The sequence below is a fragment of the Miniopterus schreibersii genome (assembly GCF_964146895.1).
Source record: "Miniopterus schreibersii genome assembly, chromosome: 3".
Classification (NCBI taxonomy): domain Eukaryota; kingdom Metazoa; phylum Chordata; class Mammalia; order Chiroptera; family Miniopteridae; genus Miniopterus; species Miniopterus schreibersii.
Window position 1 is genome coordinate 103,525,390 of NC_138103.1, and position 27,153 is coordinate 103,552,542.

Consider the following 27,153-nt stretch of genomic DNA (forward strand, 5'->3'; position numbering starts at 1 on the left):
TCCTGCCACTTGGTGCCATAAGGCCAGACACCTCCAATAGCCTGTCCCTGTCCTTTACGCAGCCCATTGCCGGGCCTCCCACCAGACTGCAGAGCTGACCACTGGCCTGTCACTGAGGCTGCAAAGAACCTGACACCTACTAGTTCAACTCCTGCTTCTCCGGAGCTGCCCACCCCTCTGCGAATGCCGAGCCTCAAACTCCTGGAGCACTCACCCCTGAAATAGGTTGGTAGTCTCCCCGTTTCAAAGCCTGACACACTGCCCATTTGACGTTACTTTAACTCTTTAACCTAAGAAGTAACTAACAGGTGAGCAGTAAGGGTGAAAATAAATGCATTTATCTTAGCTTCCCCTGAGTTAATAAGTAAAGTACATTGCATTCTAGACGTTTAGTACGTGTTGACCTCATGTTTCTGATCACATACGTCACTGACACTGGAATCCAGTGACCTCCGCTGCATGCTGTGAGAAGAGTCCCAACCCAGATTTTTCAGCTGAAAATGCTGTCCTTTAGCATTTGCTCACGAACTGAATTAAGGTTTTGCGTTATAAACAAACACTGTGGGAGCAGTTCTGGCCTATGGGCGGGTGGTTTTGTGCAGGATGCTTGGAATACCACGGCCATTACAAACGCTGTAGATCCTCTGGCCTGTTTCCCAGCTTGGCTTTTAGAAAAGGGTCAGAAGACAGGCTGAAGTTAATGACACGTGAATGCCGAGTCCCAGTGAGAGGCGTCTTCAAAGGAGTAATTAGGCAGACTTCACAGGAGAAGACTAGGAGAAAAGGCTTTGGGCCAATTATACCCTTGCTTTCCAAATCACAGCAACAGCAGCAACAAACATCTAAACTGGGTTTACCCCCTAGACTGCCGTATATTATTATCAATGCGCCTGCTCCGTCGCCCTCGGCTGTAAAACAGGGGCTACACTGCATCCCTCCGGGAGACAGGGACGGTAAGGGGCCCACTCACGGCCGCGCAGGGAGGATTCGAACCCAGGCCTGGCGGGGAGTCCAAGCCGTCATTCCCTGCGCGACGCGCGTTCTGGGGAGGAGCGGGGACCGGCGCGCTCGGCGTCACACCCGTGACCCTGGGGCTCTGCGCCTCTGCAGCCGCCCCCCGCGCCCTGCCCGCGGGCTCCAGGGGGCGCAGCCGGCGGGCGCTGCTCTTCAGCCCGACGCGGGCTCCTGGTCCCGACTGGAGCGTTCCCCGGGATGCGAACCCGGTGTTAACTCACCTAGTTCTACGGTTCGTTTCCTAACTTAAAAGCCTCAAGAATCCTCAGCCCACCGGCTTCTTCACCGCGACCTCCCCCGCCCGACCCCGCGGCGCGGCTGCAGCGCACCGGCCACCAGGGGGCAGCGGCGGCGCGGGCCGGCGGCGGGGCTCGGACATCGCTTGCTCCGGCCTGGCCCGCGCTCGGCGCTCGGCGCGCACGGCTGGGGGCGGGGGCGGCGCGGGCCCGTCCCCCCGGCGCGGCTCGGCCCGCAGACGGCGGCGCGCGGAGCGGGCGGCGGGCGGGGCGCAGCGCAGCGCAGCGCAGCGGGGCGCGCGGCCTCGGGCTCCCTCCGCGGGCTCCCTCGGCGGCTCCCTCGGCGGCCCCGCGCGCTCGGGCCCGGCCGCCACCATGGCGCTGCGCGCGCGGGCGCTGTACGACTTCAGGTCGGAGAACCCGGGCGAGATCTCGCTGCGGGAGCACGAGGTGCTGAGCCTGTGCAGCGAGCAGGACATCGAGGGCTGGCTCGAGGGCGTCAACAGCCGCGGCGACCGCGGCCTCTTCCCGGCCTCCTACGTGCAGGTGCTCCGCGCGCCGGAGCCCGGCCCCGCGGCCGACGGCGGCCCCGCGCGCTACGCCAACGTGCCGCCCGGCGGCCTGGAGCCCCTGCCCGCGCCGCCGCCCGCCGCCTTCCAGCCGCCGGGCTCCTTCCAGCCGCCGGGCTCCTTCCAGCCGCCGGGCTCTTTCCAGCCGCCGGGCTCCTTCCAGCCGCCGGGCGCCGGCCTCCCGTACGCGGGGGGCGCCCTGCAGCCGTCGCCCCAGCCGCCCTACGGCGGCGGCTACCAGGCCAGCCAGGGCAGCGACGACGACTGGGACGACGAGTGGGACGACAGCTCCACGGTGGCGGACGAGCCGGGCGCGCTGGGCAGCGGCGCCTACCCGGACCTGGACGGCTCGTCGTCGGCGGGGGGGCCCGGCCGCTACCGCCTGTCCACGCGCTCCGACCTGTCGCTGGGCTCCCGCGGCGGCCCGGCGCCCGCGCAGCACCCGGCGTCGGGGGCCAAGAGCTCGGCCACGGTGAGCCGCAACCTGAACCGCTTCTCCACCTTCGTCAAGTCGGGCGGCGAGGCCTTCGTGCTGGGCGAGGCGTCCGGCTTCGTCAAGGACGGCGACAAGCTGTGCGTGGTGCTGGGGCCCTACGGCCCCGAGTGGCAGGAGAACCCCTACCCCTTCCAGTGCACCATCGACGACCCCACCAAGCAGACCAAGTTCAAGGGCATGAAGAGCTACATCTCCTACAAGCTGGTGCCCACGCACACGCAGGTGCCGGTGCACCGGCGCTACAAGCACTTCGACTGGCTGTACGCGCGCCTGGCCGAGAAGTTCCCGGTCATCTCGGTGCCGCACCTGCCCGAGAAGCAGGCGACGGGGCGCTTCGAGGAGGACTTCATCTCCAAGCGCAGGAAGGGCCTGCTGTGGTGGATGAACCACATGGCCAGCCACCCGGTGCTGGCGCAGTGCGACGTCTTCCAGCACTTCCTGACCTGCCCCAGCGGCACCGACGAGAAGGCCTGGAAGCAGGGCAAGCGCAAGGCGGAGCGCGACGAGATGGTGGGCGCCAACTTCTTCCTGACGCTGAGCACGCCGCCCGCGGCCGCGCTGGACCTGCAGGAGGTGGAGAGCCGCATCGACGGCTTCCGCAGCTTCACCAAGAGGATGGACGACAGCGCGCTGCAGCTCAACCACACGGCCACCGAGTTCGCGCGCAAGCAGGTGACGGGCTTCAAGAAGGAGTACCAGAAGGTGGGCCAGTCCCTGCGCGGCCTCAGCCAGGCCTTCGAGCTGGACCAGCAGGCCTTCTCGGCCGGCCTCAACCAGGCCATCGCCTTCACCGGCGACGCCTACGACGCCATCGGCGAGCTCTTCGCCGAGCAGCCCCGGCAGGACCTGGACCCGGTCATGGACCTGCTGGCGCTGTACCAGGGCCACCTGGCCAACTTCCCCGACATCATCCACGTGCAGAAAGGTAGAGCCGGGCCGTGGGCCGTGGGGTGGGGTGCAGGGAGGCGGGGGACCGCTTTGCCAGGAATGCTCTCCTTTCTTTCCGACTAGTGCTTTGTAGGACCTCATTTTGGAGTTTGACTAGCGGGTCATTTACCCCCCCTGGGGTCTGTAATCTGTGCCTGGGCTGCAATCTGAAGGGGGCCTCAGAGGTTAGGCATCTGTGTGGACACTGCAGTGGCCACTTATCCACTTAGCCATGGATTTCAGGAAGCGTGGAAATAGTGGGCAAGAAGGGACACCTGCAAGTACAGGTGATTCTGCTCTCACTCTGCACATCCCTCCCGAGGCCCCCCCTCCCGCTTGGGCAGAGGAATTCGGGTCAGTTCTCCCGGCAGCCAGCCCGAGGACTTCCTGCATAGACATCTCGCTCGCAAGCGTTGTAGAACTTCAGGAGGTTTTTAGAAAGTCTGTTTCAGCTTAGTCATTTTGATTCTGGAGTCTGTTAAGATGAAATTAAGTATAGTATTTAGGAAAACGTTGTGGGAAACGACAGAAGACGCGTAGACTCTGAATGTTGCCTCTGTGGGCATTGTCCCCGGTACCTCCGTGAGACACAGAAACTGCCGGAGCCTGTTTTACTAGTAGTTGTAGTGTCCCTGACTTTTGTCAGAGCACTAAAAATGGCAGGTTGTTACTTTATAGAGTAACTGAGAGCGGTGGAGTCTGTCCTGACATCCCTCACTAGTTTGCGAGTGGGAGTCAGGGAGGCCGTCTTGGGGGGAATGTCTTCCCTGCAGTGTGGGGGTGGGGAAAGGGAGGTGCAGTGTGTGTGGGGGGCCTTCCTATCTGACCTCCTTCCAGGGTGGAAACCTCCTTGGGTCCTCAGGGCTGGCCTTCAGTAGTAAGGTGTCGCTGCCCCTCCAGGTGGGTCAAGCCCAGTGATGAACAGCCCTGGCCTCTGACACATTCTTACCTGTATTGAACTAAAATGTTCCTCTCTTGACTTTCTGTTCCCTGGAACCACCCGAGACATGTCTGTTCCTCATCAGCGCGTCAGCCCTTCAGACTGTGGAGACAGCAGTCTCCCTTCCTTCCCCTTCCAAGTGTGTGTGACTCCTGACTCACCAAGGGGGTGCAGGGCCTTCAGACACCTTGGATGTGCCCTCGCCCCCACAAAATGCAGCGCCCAGAACCCCCGCAGCGCTCGTTTCAGTCAAGTGTAGTAACTCCCTTGGCAGTTGACGTCCTGGGAAGGCAGCCTAAGGTTGAATTAGCTCTGTGAGCAGTCACATCTCTGTGGGCCTATGTTGAAACTACTTCTACAGTCCCTACGCCTTTTTTTTTTTTAAATGCATAAGTTGCTGTGAATCTTTGGCATTTTGGCTGGTACGGGTGGGACTACTCTTTGAGCCTTGATGTCATTTAAATTCCATTGTGTCCCATCCTTCCCACCTACTGGCTGCTTTTTACATGTTCGTGTGAACTTATGCAGATTGTTGGTAAGTAGCTGAAAGGGTGGAGCCAAGTGCCGACACCTGCCGCCTCCACACAGGTGACTAGGATCGACCAGCCCGTTTCACTGCCCTTCAGACCGCACTCGGCCAAGCGCCCTGCTCTTGGAATTATTTATCAGGAAGGGTGTGGTGTTTGTTCTAAGGTCTGTGTGGCGTTTACAGCAGTGCTCTGTGGAGTCTATTAAGCCATGTGGCTGGTTTATTTTAATCCTAAAAGTAAAATTGTCTCCTATGGCTTGGGATTTGAGAAACTTCTGTCGTTAAAACCAGTACTGTTTTATGTCGTTTAAACAGATTGGGGGGCACTAAACCTGATCTCTAGGCACCTCGGAAAGAACAGCAGCTGGTGTTCAGTAGTCTGTGCCGTGGCCTTGGTGTGTGATGCACAGGTCTCCTGTCCCTAGAGGACATGTCTGTAGAAGGTACCACTATTTAAAGCTGCAGTGTGCAGGGCAAAAGGCCATAGCATTGGCTCGCAGCCATCGACGATCAAGGGTGCTTGTGTGCAGGTGGGACGACCTTCGTAAGCCGGGGAAAGCATCCTGAACACGTCCCGGGCTTGGAGAACTTGTGGTTGTAAAGAGCAGCCTCCCCCTTCCCCCCGCCTGCCCCCACCTCCGCCACCTTCATCACGCAGTTGCTGTTGGAATGAACCTTTTTTGAGTCTGAGCACTTGGAATTTTGTTTACAGGTGGTTTTTCCTCCCAAGGTCTCCTGGTGCAGTCACATCAAAGGAGAACAGAACAGCAAAAAGATAAAAATCTTTAAGCAGTTTAAACAATTTTCGTTGTAAACATTTGGTCCAAAGTTTATATTTCAACGTAGGGAGAAAGTTAAGAATCCAAAATAGTTATTTCAACTCTTAAGTTCAACAGCAAGAGAAAATCATTTCACCACTTCTGCATTTTACATGTTCTTGTTATTACTCCTCACTGAGGATATTTTTTCCATTAATTTTTTTTTTTTTTAAGAGAGAGCGTAAGGGGTGGGGAGAGAGAGGAACATCGATGTGAGAGAAACACTTTGATTGATTTCCTCCCACATGTCTGGGGATCAAGCCTGCAACCCAGATACGTGCCCTTGTCTGGGAATGGAACCCATGACCCTTCAGCCCGCGGGCTGACACTCTGACCACTGCGCCACACCAGCCGGGGCTGCATTTTACATGTTTTGATCGTATGATAGGATGAGAGAGACATGATTGGAAAGTGCTTTTTAATTACTGGCGCAGTTAAGAAGAGTAAGAGTTAGTTAGGTTTCCCCCCTTAATTCCTGGGGAGTAGGGTAGGATCATTCAGCACCTCTGAGCTGTTCTGTAACTCAGGAGACTGCTCCTCTGTGTTCTGGACAGTGCTGCTCCATGCTGGTCTGTGAGCCACATGTGGCTATTTAGGTTTAATTAAAACTTAATAAAATTTAGCAATTCAGGTCCTCAGCTACACTAAGTACACTTCAAGTGCTCTATAGCTGGGGGCTACCACGTTGGACAGAAGAGATGTAGCTGGAACCTTTCCCTCGCTGCTGAAGGCTTGTGGACAGCGCTGAGCGGGACCCTGACCGCTGTCAGCCCTCCCTATCTTCCCCAGCGAGCGAGCAGTCTCCCCACATCCTTCTCAGACAGTTTCCTGTTTAGTTGGTCATCTCAGGGCAGCCCCTCCTTTCCTCAGCTAAGTAATAAAAATGCAAGGGAAGCAGGTCCCTGCTAGACCGTCTTCCCGGAGCTGCCGGCCCTCAGCCAGCGAGGAATGCGTCTGCTGAGTGGGGATGTCCCTGGGCTTTTCAGCCTGCCCTGCGCACCCCATTCAGAAAACACGACCGGCCTCGGGGCGCCGCCTGAGCGAGGCCTGAAAACCTGAGTGCGCTCACACAGGGTGGGCTGGCGTTTCCTGACCATCCTTAGGACTGAAACCGTTGCTTACCCTTAATAACGGTCTTATTGTAAGTACTTTCTGCAGAATTGAAGAGAGCCATATGGTTCCTTTAGCTAAGAGAGAATTCTAGAATTGTGATTTTTTTTCATCAGCTAATGGAGTCTTCGATAAACAGACCTGTTTGGGTTCATGGGGTCGAGTGCAGGAAGAAGGCAGCTTGCTCTAGTCTGCAGAACAGTGGGGGGAAATTCCAAATCTTTTTGAATTTTGTTCATGTTTTGCTTTATCTCAAGAGGAGTCCCTGTAATTCTCTGCCCACTGATCCCTTCGAGGAGGGACCCACGTGTCCGTCACAGCTTTGTAACTCTCTTCACCCCTGCCCACAGTACGCTTTTACAATGCTAATGTGGGTGAGTTTGGGGTACCACAGAGAATGTGTTTTTTTCAGTTTCTTAGCTTCTTTAGTTCTGTTTCCAAAGATATGATTAATCTCTAACATATAATAAAGCTCAGTCTTCGTGGCAGAGTCTCGGATTCCAAGCTGCGGGTTTATCTGGGGCCAGGGGAGGGGGGCGGGGGATGGATATCGCAGGAGGAAAAGACTGAACGCTGGCTGATGAGAAGTGTCGGTTTTATCTCTGGTCCCGAGTGTGGACGAGATAGCTGGGGTCGCGTGACTTCGGGGGAATTGCTTCATTCCAGAGAAAAGCTATGAATTCCTGTCGAAGTGGTTTGTTGGTAAAGTGCAGCCCGGGGTGTGGAGCAGGGACCGGGAAGTAAACAGACAGGCCCTGTGGTCTGAGCTCTCAAATGAAATATTCAGTGGCTGGGTCATTGCCCTCTGTAACTGCTCCAGATGGAGCCTGCTGTTCAGGAAAGCAGCCGGGCCTCCGGAGTGGTACCCACCGGCCTCGGGAGTGGTATCACCCGGGCCTCGGGAGTGGTACCTGCCGTGGCCCAGCAGCCCGGGTAGAGTTTCACCATTGTGCTCGCTTGGCTACAGGCTGGGCCGGTCCCTGTCCCTCCCACATTAATTAAAGATAGCCGAGTCCCAGGGGCAGGCCGGGTGAGGCAGCGGGCCACGTGGGCCCTTCCCAGTCGGCTTCCCATTCTCCTGGGGCTAAAAATAGCCCCAAGGGGGTGGAGCCCGGCAAGCAGAGATGAGGTCTAATAAGCAGGCTGTTTACAGACTCATCTCACTTTGAAAGCTGGGGGTGGACGTCGAGGTCGTTCATCTCTTGCTTTAATGCCCCTTCCACCCCCAGCTGCCTTGGGAGACTCCAGCTGTGGCCGTCCCCTCCTGCCCAGCCTGAGTTTTCGTTGTGAAAACGAGGCTACCTGTGGGGTGTTTGAAATGGATGACTCGGTTCTTTGGTTGAAATGTCATTGTGATTGGTCCCAGGGAGCGCTTTCCATGCGGAGGGTGCAGCTCCAGCAATAATGCGGGGGAGGGGGGCGGGGGGCAGTGAGGAGGCCCGGTGATCAGACCCCAGAGGATTGGGTAGGAGGTGAGGTCACGGAAAAGGTCTGAGCCTTGGGGCTTCCTAGGCCATTGTCGGGGCCCGAGTGATAGGGGAGCCGTAGCGGGGCTCTGAGCCAAGGATGGTGCCCAGCTGGACTCTGCGTCGCTGCAGCGAGGGCGAAATGCCTGAGGTAGGGAACGTGGGAAACCTCCAGCCATCCCGGCGAGAGGCTTGGAGGCTCAGCCAGGGCGGGGACAGCAGAGAGGGCGAGGAGGGGTCCCGCTCTGGATGCGTTTACTTCTATCTCTATATAAATATTTATATGTTCTTAAAGGTAGAATCAGCAGGTTTCCCTAAGGGGCAACGTGTGGCCTGTGAGAGGAAGAGAGAGAGGTCAAGTCAGCAGGAAGGAGCCCGGTTTCTGTCCGACGGGCAGTGAGAATGGAGTTTCCGTCAGCTGAGAGGAGGGCGCTGAGTGGAACCCAGGTGGGGACAGGTTGCCAGGACGTGAGGCTCATGGTTTTAGGTGGACAGTCTGCTGCGTTCTGTTCCGTCCCCCTCCCTGGTGTGCGGGCACGGGCGAGCCTCAGATCTAGTTCTGGCCCCTGGAGCATCCCGCCTGTCGCCCGGCCCTTTCCAGGTAATCATCACTGAGGTGCTGAGCAGTGGTCGCACCTGCCCTCCCGGGAGGTACAGGTCCTGTGGCCTGGACACCAGTCTTCTTGAAACAAAAGCTCCTCGGGCGATTTGAGGTTCCGCTGGGTTTACAGCTGCTGCTGGAGGAGATGGAGGGAGCATGAGAGATCAGACGGGGTAGTGACATGGCCAGGCCTGCACCTTGGAGAGACAGGTCCTGGCGACAGGAGACGGGATGAAATCATCCGGGGGGGTGGGGAGGAGGAGACAGGGGCCCTGTCCTACGGGAGGAGTGTAAAGTGACCTGCAGGCGAGGGGCTGTGGAGCTACCAATAGGTGCGCGTGGAAAAGGGAGCGGGGTCTGCAGACTGCAGCCTGGGGGCCACACCTACCCACTGGGTCTATTTGTTCACAGCACTTGAGCTAAGAATGGCTTTTACATTTTTTAAAAAATACATATTTTTATTGATTTTTAGAGAGAGAGGAAGGGGGGGAGAGAGAGAAAAACATCCATGCAAGAGCAAAGCATTGATCTGCTGTCTCCTGCACGCCCCCCACCATGGATTCGAGGACTGAGCTAGCAACCCCAGGCATGTGCCCTGGCCAGGTGATGAACCAGCAGCCTTTTCGGTGCACTGGACGACGCCCATCCAGCTGAGCCACACCGGCCAGAGTGGGCTTTTACATTAAATGATCCCATTTTTGTGCTTCTGTAATCCTCAATTTTGCTTTGACTTCCAAAGTGTCAGATATTTGCTCTCTGACCCTTGGCTCGGAGGTCCAGCAGTTTAGGTGGTTGGAGTATAAGGAGCAGTAGCATGGCCGTGGTTGTGAGGTGCTGGGCATCAGCGTTCTGGGCGGATGCGCATGGTGTCGATTCCGTTCAGGACCAGGGTGACAGCTCTGCTGTGGACGTGGAGCCTGTGGCCACGTGGGGCTGAGCTCCCACCAGCTCACTGCGTAGCCTTAGGCTGTGGACGTCTCTTCTCTCAGCCTTGGTTTCCCCGTATCTAACATGGAATAACCCTTTTGCATAGCAAATAAATTTAAGCCTTAACTATCAGCTATATTGTATTAGTTTCCTGGGGCTGCTGTAACAAATGATCACAAACTGGGTGCCTACAAAAACAGGTTTTTTTCTTTCACAGCTCTGGAGCCTGCAAGTCCGAGTGAAGGTGTTGCAGGGCCGCGTTGCTTCCTCCAAAGGCTCGGAGGGGAAGGGGGCTCATTCCCTGCCTCTTCCTGGCTCTGTGGTTGCTGGCGATCCCACTGCTCCTTGGCCTGTGGACTCCAGCCTCTGCCTCCACTTCCCCTGGCATTCTTCCCGTGTGTCTGTCTCTTTGTCTTCTCTTCCTCTGTTAAGGACACTAGTTCTGTGGGATTTCGGGTCCACCCTAATCCAGTGTGACCTCAGCTAAACTAATTACATGTGCAAAGACCCCGCTTCCAAATAGTCACGGACTGTTTAGCAATGGGATACACGCTGAGAGATGTGTCGTCACACAATTTTGTCGTTGCCTGAACATCACAGGGGTCCTTACACAAACCTAGACGGTCTAGCCCACTTCACACCTAGGCTGTGTGGTCCAGCCTGTTGTTCCTGGGCTACAACTCTGCACAGCACGAGATTAAATCACAAGAGAAAATGATGCCATCAAGAGACAGTAAACACGAGGTGTGAGGCTGCTGTCCCAGGAACAGGGCAAACTGCTCCACAGCAAACGTTTCTGTAAGTAGAAAGAGTGCACTCCAAAATAACAATAGAAATAGTAAATCATAAACTAGTCATTTACCAATATCAAGTACCACATACTGTACAGAACTGTATGTGCTGCACTTTTATTTTTTAAAAATATGTATTGATTTCAGAGAGAGGAAAGGAGAGGGGAAGAGAGAGACAAACATCAATGATGAGAGAGAGTCATTGATCGGCTGCCTCCTGCACACCCCCGACTGGGGATCGAGCCCGCAACCCGGGCACGTGCCCTGACCGGATATCGAACCCTGATCGCCTGGATCCTAGGTGGATGCTTCACCGCTGAGCCACGCCAGCCGGGCTGTTTGCTGCACTTTTATACGGCAGGAGGGCAGTACGTCTGTTTACACCAGCATCCCACACGTGAGCCGTGTGTTGCGCTAGGATGAATGGCAGCTGTGACGTCACTGGGCGATGGGAATTTTCAGCTCCGTTATAATCTTAGGGACCACCGTAGTCACATGTGTGGTCCCTCGCTGACCGGAATGTCATTGTGCAGTGTAAGGCCACAGTCACAGGTTCAGGTGGATGTGAATTTGGGGGTACTTTTCAACCCAGTACAGCAGTTAACTCCCCCAAGAGGCATTGTGCCCACGTGGCCCCTGGGAGCCCCGAGGCCAGGGAAGTTCGCGATTTCCGGGGTTACTGCAATGCGGGAGGCCAGGGTGTGAGAGCACTTTCTGCCTTGGCCTGAGACCGGAGCTCTTTGTGCCACAATAAGTAGTTTTTCTGGTGGGAATTGAGTGTATTCTGTAGGCAGCCGGCAGGCGCTCGAGGTCGGAAACCGAAGCGAGCCCAGAGTCGTGATAAAAAGAGCTGACGTGTTCTGAGACTTGCTGGGTGCCAGGCTCCATGCTCCACGTCTCACGGTCAGTATATCCACGGAAACCTCGTAAGAGGTTTGAGGTAAGTACTCTCACTGTCCCCAGCTTAGCCAGGAGGTGGACCTCAGGAATTCAACTGCGAACCCTTGGAGGCGCCCCTCACCTGTGCAGCCCGGCCTCCCGCTGGCTGAGCGCAGGCAGGAGGGGCCCTTAGAGTGACCAGGCCCGAGGGTGGCTTTGGAAAGAGCAGGTGAACTTGAGACACCTGCCAGGTAGCGGGGCAGGGCTTGAGGACGTGGCTCCCTTTGGGAGTCTAGAGTTACCTGTGAGGTTTTACGTTTGGGCGACAAGGTAGCGATGCCAGGAATAGAAACAGGCAGGTTAGGAAGAAGAGCAGATGGAGGGAAGGGTGAGTCCTAGAAGTCCCATTTTCTGGGCCTTTTATCCCACCCAGTATATTGACGTTTGTGATCGTCACCCAAGCCACCTGCTCTCTGCAGTGTGACGTCTTTGACTAAACACCAACAGGTGTCAACATGGGTACGTGTACGTTTTCACGTTTTATGGCTTGTATTTCGTGTCTGGTCTAAGACGGGTATTTCTAGGGGTTCGTCTCGTCTCTAGTAGGTTGTAGAAGATCCGTGGCCACTGGAGCCCCAGCCCCTGCCAGCCCCACGGTCGGGTGTCCTGAGTTCAGGCAGCTGATGGAGGAATTGTCCCCACAGCTTAGAGGTCATGGGGCAACGGGAAGTGCCAGTCTCATGGCCACCGCGGGGGCAGAGCAGGCACACAGTGGGCACAGTGGGCCCACAGAGGAAAGCCGTCAGGGCCACCGCGGCCTAGGGGGTGGTTTGTGACCCGGGGCTGCAGTTCTAGAGTGAAAGACTGGACTCGACACCCTTCAGGACAAGGACTTGGAGCCGGAATGTGCTCTGAGAGGTCTAATTGTGCCGAGAGGCTCGCACAGCCGCTCCTGCCCGGGCGAGAGTTCCCGGCTCCCGGTTGCTTCTCGGAGCTGCTGTCCCCTCGCTCCCCTCCTGCCTCCCGGAGAGGAGCAGGATCCTCTGTTTAGTGGCTTCTCCTCGCCTTGTTTCAGCTCCAGTTGCCCTTTATCTTCCTGGAAAAAAGAAACTCAGGTTCTACCTTCTGTTAAAGGTGGTTTCCAAAGCCCACCCTTCTCTCCCGTACAAATGTTTCTGCGTCAGAACCATCTAAACCCCCGGTGCTGGCCGCTCGCGAACGTCCCGCGCTGCTCATTAGTTCAGACGGCGCCTGCGCACCTGTTTCGGGAAACGAACAATCGCGGCATTAGGGTAGGAGCTGCGGGCCTGGGCTTCAGGTGTGTCCTCTGGATTAAACCATTATATGTGTTTATTTTATAAAATCAGGTGGTTTTTTTAAAGTTTTGTATGTTTGTGACCATCAAGGATAGGCTGTTTACCTCATTTTATTAAGATTTTATGGGTGTGCCCTGGCTGGCCTGGCTCAGTGGTTTCAGCATCGGTCCGAGCACCAAAGGGTCACGGGTTCGAATTCCGGGCCGGGCACGTACCTGGGTTGCGGGTTTGCTGCCCGATTGGGGCGTGTGCGGGAGGCAGCCCATCAGTGTGTTTCTCACATTGATGTTTCTCTCCCCCTCCCTCCCTTCCTGCCGCTTTCTCTGAAAAGCAATGGAGAAAATACCCTCAGGTGAGGGTTAACCAAAAAGTAAAAATAAAAAGACTGGGGTTTTGGCGGCTTTAGGGAGGGGGCGATGCCCTCTCTCCGCTCCCTTTTCTCGGGTTTAGAGCCTGTGCCTTACGTGCTGGCCGTGGACAGGTCGGCATTCCCACCGTCACGTCCGCCTCCCGTGAAGTAAGAACACAGTTTACAGAATTCTCTTGACTTTTTACTCTCGTAACTGCGTCACGTGTTTAACATTCACCCTCAGCGGAGCTACAGGAACCTTTAAATGGAGAGCATTTCCTAGCAGGGAGCAGCCTGTTGTCCCGGGTCGGCCCCGAGCCCGGTCGTGCCTCTTCCCCCGCGTGAGGGACGGTGAGGGTGTGGGGCAGACGTCCCGGTTCAGGATGCGCTGCTCTCGGGCCACTGCTTCCGTTTGCCAGGTGTCCTCCTGCCCTGGTAGGCGCGGCGACTGCTGAGGAAGCGACAGGACAGCTTAACTGGGACCTAACAGGGCTTTTACGCAGAACAAACCGCGTCTTCCTGTGGCCGTTAGGCCAGACCGAGCTCCGAGGCCTGGACTCTAAACAGTGCTTCATTGTCAAGCAACCCGGTATTTTTGTTTGGTTGGTTGGTTTTGGCAATTTATTTCCCTTGTCCCAATCCTCTGACCTTTTTAAAGTGACCCACAAATTCTTTGTTATTATATTTAGGAGTTGAACGTGAATTTTATCTTCGCATATTGATAGCTCTTGTCTGTAGGGACCGTAGTCCCCTCAGGCGCCTGCCCTGGCTGACTTGTGTCTTTCAGTTTACCGCTGGGCCACACCCCAGCCCAACGGCATCACTCGAGGCAGGAGTGGAACTCGGGGCCCGGAGGTTGTCGGTGCGTTGATTACCCCTGAGATGAGCTTCTGAGGGGTCGGCGCTGTGCTCTGCCCGGGACTCATCTGTGGGCACCGAGATCTCCTCCGGCGAGGGCGTCCCCGCCTGGCAGGTGCGATCGGCAGGCCCGGGTCCACGTGCAGCCGGACACGTTTAGGAAACTCGTTTAGGTTCCCAAGCTTCCCTTCCCGCCTCTGGCGGCAGGAGCGACGCTTCTCCCTCGGGACAGAGAGAAATGAGAGTGGCGGGCGCAGGGCACAGGCCTGCACAGAGCAGGCGCTCGCCTGTGACTGTCCTGCCGGGGTGGACGGCCACCCTGCCTCTCTGTAGGTGGATGTTGGCCTTTGTTTTTTGAGGTGTTTTCCTCAAAAAAATATCAAAAAGTAAACATTGGAGCAGAGAGGGAACAACTAATAAGTGGTAGGTGGAGGCCAGAGGGGAGGAAGGAAGGGGAGGGAGGGCCTGGGCGGCAGTGGTGGGCGTGGGCCGGTGGTAAAGGGTGAGAGTGGGGCGGTGGCTGGACCACAGGAGCGTTTTCTTCCCACACTTCAGTGAATGAAGGAAAACGGTCCAGTCTCGGCGGCTTCTCCTCAGCCTGCGTCCCTGTCGCACTGGGCGCTGGTTTTCTGGGGCAAGGCCCCGGGGAAGACAGAAAATCGAATTCCTGCTGTTGGCGGTTCACAATTTCAAAAGTCAATCAAGTGCTTGCTGTGTGTGTGTGTGTGTGTGTGTGTGTGTGTGTGTGTGTGTGTGTGTGTTTAAGGGAGAAAATGTAGCCTTTGGATCCCTGTTGCCTAGTGACCGGGCCTTTTGTAGAATTGGCCTTAGGAGGGACGGACAGAACATACTGGAATACGAGATTTGCTTCAGGGGCAGAAACTGGACCTGGTTGGCCGGGAGCGTTTGGGGCAGCCGGCCAGCCCTCGGGGTCCTGAGCAGGTGGAAGCGAGGGGCATAGAGAGGGGACACTGAAGGGAGGCCACACGACTTCCTCAGCTGAGTATTAAATGCCTGAGCATACGGTGTTTGGATGCCTGGGGAATACACTTTTCTGGACCAGAAGTTCCCAGGAAAGGGATTTCTGTGCAGTCAGGACGCGGCACAGCTCGGTTAGGTAGAGGACTTGCTGGTGTGTGGGGTCGTCTGGCGGTGGGTTCTTACCTGTGGCGATGGGCCAGGTGACAGGGAGCTGTACCCCACTCATCTTAGAAAAACCAAAAAGATATGGGACAGCTGGAAGAGGCGTTACTGATGGAGATAATCTAGCGGCGCGCTGTGTAAACAGTGTGATGCTTTTGAAAATGGGGCCTGGAATCATAATCAATCTTTAAAATGAGTTTCTTAGAGTCTGAGCCCTTTAAGGTTATGATATTAATGAACTGTGTCCTGTGGTTAAATTCTTTAGTTTTAATTATTTTGTGTTTATTGCAAACGTGCATAACATAACCCCTCTAAGATTGAGTGCCTGCGAATCATGAACTGGGTCGTGGGTATGTCACACTTTGCTCCTTCCAGCCGGAGCACACTCTGAACCTGGTAGGCCCAGGGGAAATGGTAGGAGAGGGCAGGGGCTTTAGGATGCGACTTACGTGGGTGGTTTTGGTGATGGGGGAGGGTCAGAGTGTCTTCCTTTGAGTGGGCAGTTTGTGGTAAGTATAGAAATGAGCCCTGCTAGAGTTTTGTCAGTGCAGAGTTGGCTGAGAGCCCCAAGAGTCCAGGCGATTTTGTTAGTAACAGTCCTAAAGCCAGTCCGTGCACTGTCCGCTTTCCTTCCTTGCTCAGTGTGGAAGGGCCCTGTCAGCAGCATGGGGCACAGGCCCCGCGTGGGATCGGACATGGGAGCACCAGCAGGCAGCTGGGTGGGGGGAGCAGGTCTTTGCCACGTGGGACTTGGGCAAGTCACTCAGCCTCTTGTTTGTAAGGTAGAGGGAACTGTGCCCCAAACTCTTATAAGGCCCTTTCAGCTCTTTAAAAAGAAACACATCTGGAAAGCAGCTCCCCTCAGCCCCCTCCTCCAGCGGGTTCTGGTCAGCCTGGAGAAAAAGGAAAGCCTGGGGTTTCGGCTCCTGCTTTTGGAACAAAGTCTTAGGGTTACTAGTTTCTGAGTGACTTTCTATCCTGTGGAGAGATTCTAGCAGTTCGCCCAGCTAACTTAATAACGAACTGGAGCTCAGCTGAGGGTTCGTGGTCAGCCTGTGAGCCTCTTCAGGAGGCTGTGTTCCCTCCCCCTGCCCCTTCACAGGAAGAATCGTGGCTGAGACGCTGTGGGCTTGGTGGCCTGGAGGCAGCTGTGGACAGAGCCCAGTGGTGGGTGTGGCACCGTGGTGGGCGTGACTGAAACATCTCCTCACTCTCAGTAATACTTTTTTTCTGGACACTGAGTACATTTTGAGAATTTTTTTTCTGCTGTGTAACGGGGGGGGGGGGGGGGGGGGAGGCTGTATTTTGTCAAGTGTTGCCTTCTTGTAAGTTGTATCTTCGTTACTGCTCTTTTGGAAGATACACTGTTCTGTTTGTCAGTCCTTCCTTATTGAATCTCAGGATTGAATACTTGCCTACATTTTGTTTTCATAATGAAATCTTATTGTGTCCATGTATTATCCCAGATACCACTATTGAATGTCTTTCTGTTAGCCCAAGAAACAACTTCATAGTTATGTCCTTGACATCCCCACTCTGAAATGTTTTCCCACTGATCTCTCTTGTTTTTAATTTTCTTTTAAAGCTGTTGGCCATCCCCATGAGTATTGTGGGTCTTTTGTTTAATCCGACAGTGACCGTTTTTCCCCCTGAAGTTTACTGTATAATTTCTCTCCCTTACTCTCTCGGGTCCCTGTTCTGTCTTGAAAGTGATGTGGCATTTTCACGAGGGGCTGGCAGGGACAGATTCCTCCTCCACTAGCCACATAAGAAGTAGAGGTTTGGAAAACCTTTGCTTGTTTTTGGATTCTGTGATATGGAGAGAAAAAATGTATGCACTCCTCTTGGTTTTGAATGCGGTGCGGCTGAGAGAATGAGAATGAATGCCTAAGAGACGGGGTTCTGCTGTGCTACAGCTGGTTACATTGTAGCCGCAGGCAACTTACTTAACTTGTGGAAGACCCAGGAAGTGGGGGGGGGGGGCTAGTCTATAGCATCTGCCTTTGCCCAGCAGTTTCCTTCAGGCTTTCACTCCTTAGAGGCTAGACCTGATTGAAAACTGGGCCATCTGTGCCTTTCCTGTGATACTTAAAATTTTAAATATGAAAATATTTCACAGCGCAGAACTGTGTACAGATAGATAATTTCCAGCTTGAGGATTGTCGCATCAAACTGTGTGTAGGTCCTTAATTGTTTCAGGCGTGTAAATTTGTCACCTCAGAAATAACTTGAGCCCCTAAAACAGGAACCACGTCTCGTTTTAAAAACACGTCCTGTGTCTCCCATCTCCCGGCTCCTGCAACCCCAGTACATTATGCCAATGAGTTAACCGAAATTTCAGGTAGAGTTGGCTTTTCCATGCTTACCCTCCGTGCTGGTTTGTTCTGTGCTTCGTCTCTAGTCTGCAGAATAATTTTTTGCCTGGATGCCCACCTACAGGAAAGCCAAGCCCATGCATTCCTAAAGGGGTCGTATGTTACTGTCAGTGGTAGTTCTTAATTTATATCATTTATGTCGTCTTCCAATGGGGGGGGCACCTAGCCCCTCCCTCCGTGTAAGCTTGGGCTTAGATTTCTGTGCTGCTTTTTCAGTATTTTGTTCTGTGGCATCCTAATTGTGTTACTACAAAGATGGGGAAATCAGACATCTTATAAATAGTAAAGCACTTTACAGGCACAATTAGTGAGTTGAATGAGGTCAGTAAGATTCCAGAGGGAAATGTCAAAACCTGTAGAGTTTCTTTTATATACTCACAGGTCTCTGAAATGCATGTCAAATAAGAGGTGAGGACCTTGTGGGGAAGGTGAGGGAGAGGGTGAGCGGGAGCCCCGCACAGGTGTGGGGGCAGCGGATCCCCCTCTGCCCAGCCTTGTCCCCCAGCACCCTGCTCACCTGGGCCCACCCTGCTTTTTTCCCACTCACTCTCCAGTTTCTTTTCTAAACACCTATAGTGTGTGCTTTGAAGTCCATTACACTCTCGGATCCCATCCCATCTCTTCCTTGGTGATCTGGTGAATCTGAGGCTCAGAGAGGTCTCGTAGCTTTCTCAGTTTCCTCGTTGTAAAGTTGCAGCAGGGTTAGAGGCCCTGGATGGGAGGTGCCCAGCATGCACTGTTGCTGTTTTGGCAGCTACTGTTGACTGTTTTATGTGCCTGCTCCCTCTGCACCCCCACCTGCCCCCGGCACCCTGCCCTGCCTGCTGCAGGTTCTCTGAGCATTTTCCCTGGGACATGATCAGCTTTTGGGCAGAATTACTGGCTTACAGCCCTGTCTCACTTTGTGTTGTGGCGGTGGGCCTGTCCTCAGTGTGCTGTGTGAGGTGGCTTCGCAGGAACTCACAGGAGGTGGGACTTGGATGCTGAAATGTTTGAGTCTCTGGCTGTAGCCCTGTGCTCCCCACACGCTAGGTCCTCCGGGAAGGTTTGTTAAATGAGTTCACGGTCTTGCCCCAGAACCCTTGGGGCTTGGACGAGAACAATATTTGTGCTATTTCCTAAATGAATTTATATTTGAGAGAAAAATGAGTGTCAGGTTCTCTTTGATCCCTTAAGTATGTCCACTTAGAAAGCTGAAAGGTGTTAATGCAAAAGGCCCTCAGGCCTCGGAGAGATTGAGTCCTCGCTGCTGGACCCAAGGGTTTCGAAATGTGTGCCCATGTGATACGCTGTGGAAACGTCAGACTTGTTTATTGTAAGTGGGTTTTGTAGATGCACGTCTGCAGCTGTGTCATAGAGCGTGGTTCTGAGAATGTGGTGATCGCGTGTGGAGTTTGACATTCACCCAGCTCCAGCAGTGTCGGAGCTCCTCCCTCCCTGCTGGACGGCATTGTCCACTGCGAGAGGCCAGGCCGAGGCCAAGCCCAAACCCAGAGCTGGTGACACTTGCAGACGGTCACCAACACAGGTAGCAACGCCCGCAGACACCCTGAAATCAGAGCAGGGCGGCCCCCCGGAGCTCACCCTGTGCGCACAGTGGGCCTGCACCTCCCGTCAGATCTGATGAAACAGCTCCCCTGAGACTCCTCTCCACCTCCCCTCTCTGCTTTTCTTCCTAACCATTTTAAACTTGCATTTCATAATTTCCTATTCTTAGTCATTGTTTTGAACACGTTTCCTTTAGCTCTGTCTCATGCCTTCCTGGTGTAAAAAGTGCCAAACTTTCAGAGATCTGGCTTCTCAGTAGAGTCGATCCGGGGTCTGCCTGGACCAGGTTAATGCAAACACCGTGGCTGCTCTGTGGAGCTGACCCCATCTCGGCCGTGGGTTAAGTGGGAGTGGGCTCTCTGCTTTTTGCTTGCAGATCACTGTTAGCTGTGGCCGGTGTGGCTCAGGCGGTTGAGCATCGCCCCATGCACTGAAAGGCCACCGGTTCGATTCCTGGTCAGGCACATACCTGGGTTTTGGGTTTGATCCCCCGTTGGGGCACCTTCAGACTGCAACCGATCGACATATTGATGTTTTTCTCCCTCCCCACCTGCCCAAGCATGTCCTTTAGTGAGGATTTAAAAAAAAAAAAAAAAAAAGATTGTGCCCCACCAGCGTGGCACAGTGGTTGAGCATCGACCTAGGATCCAGGCGGTCCCAGTTCGATTCCTGGTCAGGGGCGTGCAGGAGGCAGCCGATCAGTGACTCTCTCATCATTGATGTTTCTCTCTCTCTTCCTCCCCCTTCCTCTCTCTGAAGTCAATAAAGATATATTTATTAAAAAAAAATAAAAAGAAAAAAGATTTCATGTAGAAAGAAATGAAAATATACACACACACACATGCAAATGCATGTATTTATTGTCCTTGGGTTTTCAATTCTCGGGTCTTTGAGTTGTGTCTAAAAAACGCACCCACTGGTTAACCTCTGAGGGCTTTATTTAACGCTGCGTTTGCTCTATATTATTTTATAGGAGGTTTGAGGAGATTTAGAAATAGGGCTTTTTCCTTTGTGTATTTCATCATTGGCTAAACCTGAACATTTCTGAACATGTTTCTGAAACGGCTCCCCCACCTCTGCCTTTCCCCTCAGTGTCCCGTCCGCAGGGTGCCGCCCGGTGTCCTGGGCGCTTCTCTCTCCCCTGGTTTAGTAGAGTGTCGGGTGATCTGAACTTTATTGTCACTCATTTCTGAGGACCATGGGCATCCTTTGCTTCCTGCCCCTAAACTGTCAGCCTTTGTGTCTTCACGTGACTGTGCCTGGGCGGAGGGTCTGCCCATGTGGCACCTGCTGGGTCACAGTCCCCTCCCTTCTCCCTCGCATACAGCTTTTGGTGACATTCCTGACAAGAGGCTGTGGCACCTCTGGCTTCCTTCCCAGGTCTTCCTTAGGGCAGACTCCAAACTCGCTCATCTGCACAGCCCTAAGGGAAGGTGGTGAACTCTTACTCCACAGGACCCCATTCTCCAGGGGCGGGTCTCCTGACGCACTGTGGAGTCAGGTCCGGGCCCATGCGTCGCTCACCCTGTGCAGCCGACAGTCACGGGCTTGGTGGCCGGCGGAGGGCAGCCGCTCACGCAGGGCCTGGCTTCGGGACCAAGGCCTGAGCCCTGCTCCGTGCTTCCCAGGCCAGGCCTGGAGCCTCAGAGAGGGATTCCGCCCTCCGGGGACTTTCCGAGGACGTGGGTTTGTGTCCTCTGGCATTTGTTTTCATAGATAAAACTCTTAATTAACACACAGGGCGGGCAAAAGTAGGTTTGCAGTTGTGAGTCACGAAACAGTTTATTGTTGTATTATTATTAATTATTGTGTTATTTTCCATACAAACAACCATAGACCTCCTTTTGCCATCTCTATGTGTATATGTGATGGTCACACCTTTTCTCCTAATGTGGAAGTGCAGAGTCTCGTGTCTTTCTCGGGACAGTTCAAAACCTTCAGGTTCCCTCCTCTGTAACTGGTAACTAAGCCGCCCGGCCGCCCTTTCCGTTCCAAAGGGCTTCGGTGTAGCCCAGGCGAGTGTTTTCGCTGCCTGTGGCCGTTTACTGTGGCCATGCCGCTGGGATCTGTGTCCAAGTTTGTAATTAAACTTTTTTCACCGCAGGGGCTCTTACCAAAGTGAAGGAGAGTCGGCGGCACGTGGAGGAGGGGAAGATGGAGGTGCAGAAGGCGGACGGCATCCAGGACCGCTGCAACACCATCTCCTTCGCCACCCTGGCCGAGATTCACCACTTCCATCAGATTCGCGTCAGAGACTTCAAATCACAGATGCAGCATTTCTTACAGCAGCAAATAATATTTTTCCAAAAAGTGACGCAGAAGTTGGAAGAAGCTCTTCACAAGTATGACAGTGTTTAACGACGGGACGTCGGAGGGCGGACTCGTTCCAGTTCAAGAATAATTTCCGCAGCAGCGTAAAAACTGCTATCAAAGAGCGATTGCCAACGCTCGGCGCTGGTACAAGGCCGGTCCCGTGTCGACGGGAACCGGGCTGAACGTGTAATGACGTAGGGAGGAGGCGGCCGCGGCGGCCGAGCTGTCGCTAAGTTACGCTGTGCGCGCCTACACCGCCGCTGTAACTTGGGGACAGTGAGTATACTCTTTGCCTTACTGCTTCCTGAAGGGTGGGTGTTTCAGTGCGTGCGCGGCTCACCTCGGACCCCCAGGGTCGGGGGCCCGGCGCAGCCCCCCATGCCTTTCCCTCTCACAGATCGGGGCCCCGAAACTCAGCCTGTCCTGTTTACAAACTCCAGCTAGAGCAGCTATTCGACTTCGTGCCTTTAGACTCCTGGTTTTTCATTTCTCCCTCCCCCCTTCCTTCAGTAACCGCAACCCCTGACTGAGAGCGAAAGGCCAGGGCGGACAGTGGCCGGCGCCGGCGACTTCTCTGGCGCTGGGGCGGTGGGGGGATCAGCTGCCACCTGCTCGAGGGTCTCGTCTCCTGGTCATGTGAGAGCAGCAGAGGGAGACTCGACGCTCACCCGGGACCGGGAGTCCATTAGAGGGGAGATGGCGCCACTCGGTTCCCTCAGAGGCTCCAGCAGGGTGGCCCCCACGCCGGCGTCCCGGGAACCTGGCGTGGAGGTCACACGGACACGTCTCCCAGCCCGGAGGAAGTGGAGGGGGCTGGTCAGCCGGGGACACAGCCCAGAATCAGTGAGGACACTTAGGAGGCTTTTCTCTCTTTTCTTTTTAGCTTGAAGATTTTCTTTTACTATTCAGTGCGATTTTTTTTTTTTAATGGATCTACACTGTTAACTGCTCGAGACTCCACTGTGATTCACTCGTTTACTTAATCAAACACTTTTCAGGGATGTCTGTAAAATTCAGTGTTACACGTGGTGAAAAGTAGGGTTGATCTAAGGAGGGACCAGAAATACTTCCTACTATTCCAGATGCTGAGAGCGAGAAGTAACTTTGTTTTTTAAGTACCGATAAACCCCCAGGACATTTCACATTAAAAATCATCTTAAATATAGTCTTTTATCATTATAAGGGAAATATAAATGGCTGAGAAATACCAAAAAGATTCCAAAGCAGCTGCATTTAAAAAGCACAAAGGGATTCTGGCTGGAAATGCCGGAATCTCAATGTTTCTCGCAGTTGCTGAGCTGAACAGTGCGATCCTTGCGTTTACAGATGTAAAACGTGTCACTGAAAGGTTAACGAATCTACTGTTTTTGTGAAGTGAGACCTTGAGCTGGTCAGAAGCCCCTGGGCGTTGGAATGGTGACCTGGAAGTGAGAGGTCAGGGTCAGTGAAATGGTGGCCGTCACAGCGACTGAAGAAGAGGGTGACCTGAAACAGTTACTCAACAGCACAATTTCTCTTGAAAGTAATCTCCTATGGGTTGGGTTTTTAAGATCAGAGCATCCTAATTTTGATGAAAATCTTGCACCTTAGGTAACGCAGAGCCGGATTTAATATCACGCGGTGTTGTCTGCTGCGGACGTGTGGGACTGTAACCAAATACATTGTTCTCGAAAAAGTAACTTCCTCTCAGTGATTGCAAAATACGGTTTGATAAGCAAAACCTTTATGTGTGTAAATGTTAATTTTATGGCAGAAGTTGGGAGATTATAATGACAGCATTTAAGTTCGGGTCTGTATTAGACACATGCTTTTCAAATGATTTGAAAATTAGTTTTCTTTGCCTCTATTTTGATGGTGGTTTGACTTGAATTTTTTTTTTTTTTTAAGTAAGATCACTAAACTTGTGCTGTGGTAGCCTGGAAGTGACCCGAGGTGTCCGGCCTGATTGTGCTCGGGCCGCAGGGACATTGGTTAAATTGTACAAACTAAAGATAAGGCGCGGGAAGTACAGGCCCACACTGCCGACAGAACTTTCATTCATGGCGACAGCGGTGCTGTGCCGCCGGGCCGTGGAGGCTGTTAATTCTCTGGGTAGACACCTGAATTCTTAGTGCTCATTCCCATCTCAGATCTTCCCTCCTCTAACGTTCTTGGTCCTGTTGAAACATTTCAGTACACAGAGATACTGCGATGTTAATGCCCAAGAGAAAAGCCATCATAACGTGTATGCTGGTCGTCAAGGTCAGCGTGGTACAGTTTTTTTAAAATAAACTATCATGCCCTTCATGCCATTGTTTGTCTTTATTTATGTGGTTAATAATCCTGATACGTGTTTATAACTCGAGGGCGTCCGCCTGAGCCTGGTCTTGCTATTTAATTGCTGACGGAGTTGTTTCTATGCGGCGCCTCCGGTGCAGCGAGCCTGGGCCACCGCCGCGGCGTAGCCCACTCGGGAGGCGGGCCGACGCTCCTGGGCTGTTGTGTCCGAAGGTCCAGTTTAAACCAGAATAAGGGGACGATGTTTGAAAGGGAAACAAGTCGGCACACGTCGGCCAGAACGTGGTGGCAGCGGGATTTTCCTGGCCCTTGGACACGGCCCTCTTATGTTTGCTCCTAACAACACAGCAGAGTCTTAACTCCCATCTTTAATTTTACTGCTGTTCTCTTGGTGAAGGACTTGGAAGTGTTTTAGTCTGTCAGCCAGGCCCTGCAGGTTTGTGTATAAACCTTAAATGTCGTCTTTACCAAGTTCACCGCCATGGCCATTTTCTCAGAATCCGATACGGTCTGACACCTTTAAATCCATGAGCATTGCCCGGCTGGCGTGGCTGAGCGGATAAGCATCGGCCTAGGATCCAGGGGATCGTGGTTCGGTTCCCCGTCAGGGCACATGCCCGGGTTGCGGGCTCGATCCCCAGTCGGGCTGCCGATCCATGACTCTCTCATCGTTGATGTTTCTATCTCTCTCCCTCTCCCTTCCTCTCTGAAATCAATAAAGACATATTTAAAAAATAAAGCCACAAGCATTATCCAGTTTTCTCATTTCCAACCTTATATTTGGCTCATAGGAAAGTCAAGCATGGTATTATTTATTTATAGGCCAAAAAAGATTGAATATTGTTTTGTTTTCTTCAAAATGGTGTGATTAGTGCAGATCAGCCATGTTCACCTTTTACAAATAAAGGTCATTTCTCAACCTCAATGGAGTATTAAAATTATTCTGTCTCCAGTGGTCAAGAAGGCATTTATTTAATAAGACGAATGCAGAAAAATAGAAGAGTTGTGTTTCCGCCGTGGCCATATAAATATTCACAAAACTATAGCCAGTTTGATGTAAGATCACAACCATCCCCGTGTCTCGCCGAGTCCCTGCTTATGTGGTCGCGTCCGTCCCCTTAGCAGGACTCTTCAGTCTATCAGGTATTGATTCTGTAGCTCGGCTCTCAGAAGGCTCTCATTTCAGTTCTCAGGCCACCTCATCACTGCCCCGCTAGCCGGGGTGCCATGGACGACTGACCTCCAAGGTCGGGGCACAGGCCCACGTTTCCGCAGCAGACAGGCCGCTCCGGTCAAGGCCTGAGACTCTCCACAGTTACGTGTGCTGGGCGCCGCAGCGGCCCTCTGACCAGCGCTTATCACCAACACGGTGTTGAGGGCCATGTCCCCTGCCCTTCCCGGGGACGCCGTCACTGCCTGGGTGATCGCCGCCGCGTGACACTGGTGAACTTTACAGACAGCTCACAGTTCCCCGGGCACCCGGCTGCTCCCTGAGGTGCCAGCATCTGCTCCGCTGCTCTTCAGGCTGAGCTCCCTGTGCTCTGCCTGCCTGCTGCGGGTCCCCTGCTGTCCCCTGCTGTCCCGTGGCTGTCCCGGCCAGGCCTTTTCATCAAGCCTGCCTTTTGCTGCCTTTGAGCACTTTTGTTTTTTTTAACCATTCTTTGCCTTTAGGAAATCTCTGTAAACGTGTTGATAAAACTTTAAAGGACTCCTTTCTCAGTGTCCCCTATGTACTATATTCCGATACCTGGACCACACTCTAGACTGACTGAGTCAGAACCCAGAGTGGGGCCTGGGCTGCAGTACTTTTAAAAACTCCCCAGATGATCCCGACGCACGGTTTGCTTCTGCAGTGGGCACAGACGCGGCCAAGCCCGGGCTGGCGTTGGGGTGGCGCCCAGAGGCCCCTCTGAGCGAGGCCTTGCAGCCAGAGCTCCGAGGGGCTGGGGAGGAGGACACTCGTCGTGAGGTTTCAAATCTGTCTCTCCACCGGAGCACACGGCCTGCGGTGAACTTGGAATTCATGTAGTTTTAGTCTCAACCACAGTTTTGTTCCGTTGTATTTTGTGTGTTAAAAGCAATGATCTGTTCGATCTAAATGATTAGAATAAACCACAACATGCTTATCCTTCTGTAGGGCCTTGGGCTTTAGAGAACCAGCGGGGCTCCAGCCTGCAGGGGGCCGGGGCTCCCCTGGGAGCAGCCAGGCCCAGAGGGCGGGGCGGGGCGGGGCGGGGCCCCCTGGCCTGAGACTCTGGGCAAATCCCTTAATCCTCTCCTCCAAGGAAGGTTTTATGGTTCTCTTATGAAGTTGGGTAAACTGAGGTTCAGAGAACATAAAAAAGCTAAGTATGTAAAAGTCCTGTGAGGCATTTTAGAGCTTACTGGTCTTTCCCGGTGCCGCCCGCCACACACCCAGGCTGGACATCATGCCGACTAACCTGGGTAAGCCGCTCCCCCGGCCGGCCGTCAGTCTCCTCTGTCTGGCTGATCCCACTCGTCCTCGGGGACTGGGTTCGGGCATCCCTACCGCCTGGTGGTGCCCCCGAGCCCCACCTCCCAGGCCCCCGAGGTCCCTGCACTTCCCTCAGCCTGGGCATTTCTTGCACTTAGTATAATTCTCTTGCCCCACCTCCTCCTCTAGTGAGTCGGCTTCTGTTCTCTACATTTTCCAGTGTTTAGCAAAGTGCTGGGCATATTTATAGATTTACGGTAAGAACGAAGTAAGACTGGGTGACTCAGAAGTCCCGCAGCCTCGGTGTTGTTATATTTGCTCTACAATTATGAGCAGGACAGTCGATTAGCTGGAATTTCTCTGCTCTGTTTTCCTTTCTTCTGTTTTAATTGATCGGCAAGCCCTCGCCAAAAGCAGAAAGCGTGGTTGCCTCCAGGGTCCTCTTTGCTGAAAGCCTGCATCCGCAGCACCCGTGGAAATGACACTGTTTCACCAGGCTTTACTGCGGGCCTTTAGGGGCTCCACGCTCTGTCACAGTGATGCAGCGGTGAGCATCTTCTGTCACTGTGTTCCTTTCCTGTTGTTACTGTAGCAAAGTGTTACTAACTCGGTACAAATTTATTACCTTCCAGCTCTGGGAGGTAGAAACCCAAAATAGATTTCCCTGAGCTGAGGTCAGGGAAAGGCAGGGCTGCATTCCTCGCTGGACACTGGAGGGGAGGGTCCCTTTTCTGGCCTTTCCCAGCTTCTGAAGGGCCCCTCCCGTCCTGACAGCGAGTGGACGCCGGCCAAGTCCCTCCCTCACCAGCAGGAGTCACTTCTACGTGACTTTTCTGCTGTCCTCATGCACGATGAAGCGACCTTGGGGTTACCTTGGATTGACCTGGTAGAATCCCGGAGCATCTTTGGCAAGGTCAGCTGAGCAGCAGCCTCCATCCCAGCTGCAGCCTTGACCCCCTGCTGTGAGCTGACACTCACGGGTTCTCAGCTGCTGCGGACTGTCATTCCGCTCTCCACACCGTGTAGCTTTGACCGTTGGGTGATTATCTCTGCGGAATACATTAACTAGAATGTGCAGGGCTGGTGGGGGGAAGGGGAGAATGCACGAGAAATTGTCATTGTCTCTAAAAGGTCTAGATTCCCATCTGCTCTGTGTATGCCACCCTGCTTCCTGCATCCTGACCAGTCCTGAGTACTTGAATGTTTTAAATGTTTG

At 53.8% G+C, this 27,153-nt stretch overlaps 1 protein-coding gene across 1 annotated transcript; it reads left to right on the plus strand.

The window, feature by feature from the left end:
• Positions 1-1,523: 1,523 nt before the first annotated feature.
• SNX18 (sorting nexin 18) lies at positions 1,524-23,491 on the plus strand. The gene is made up of 2 exons (XM_081132743.1): positions 1,524-3,240; positions 20,997-23,491. The coding sequence occupies exons 1-2, from the start codon at positions 1,626-1,628 to the stop codon at positions 21,248-21,250; spliced, it is 1,869 nt and encodes a 622-aa protein (XP_080988869.1). The 5' UTR covers positions 1,524-1,625; the 3' UTR covers positions 21,251-23,491.
• Positions 23,492-27,153: the final 3,662 nt, after the last annotated feature.

Excerpts from the sequence above, each read along its gene's own strand:
- SNX18 (XM_081132743.1), top strand. The coding sequence starts at position 1,626 with ATGGCGCTGCGCGCGCGGGCGCTGTACGACTTCAGGTCGGAGAACCCG. Across the intron at positions 3,241-20,996 it reads CATCATCCACGTGCAGAAAG|GGGCTCTTACCAAAGTGAAG; the intron begins GTAGAGCCGGGC and ends TTTTCACCGCAG.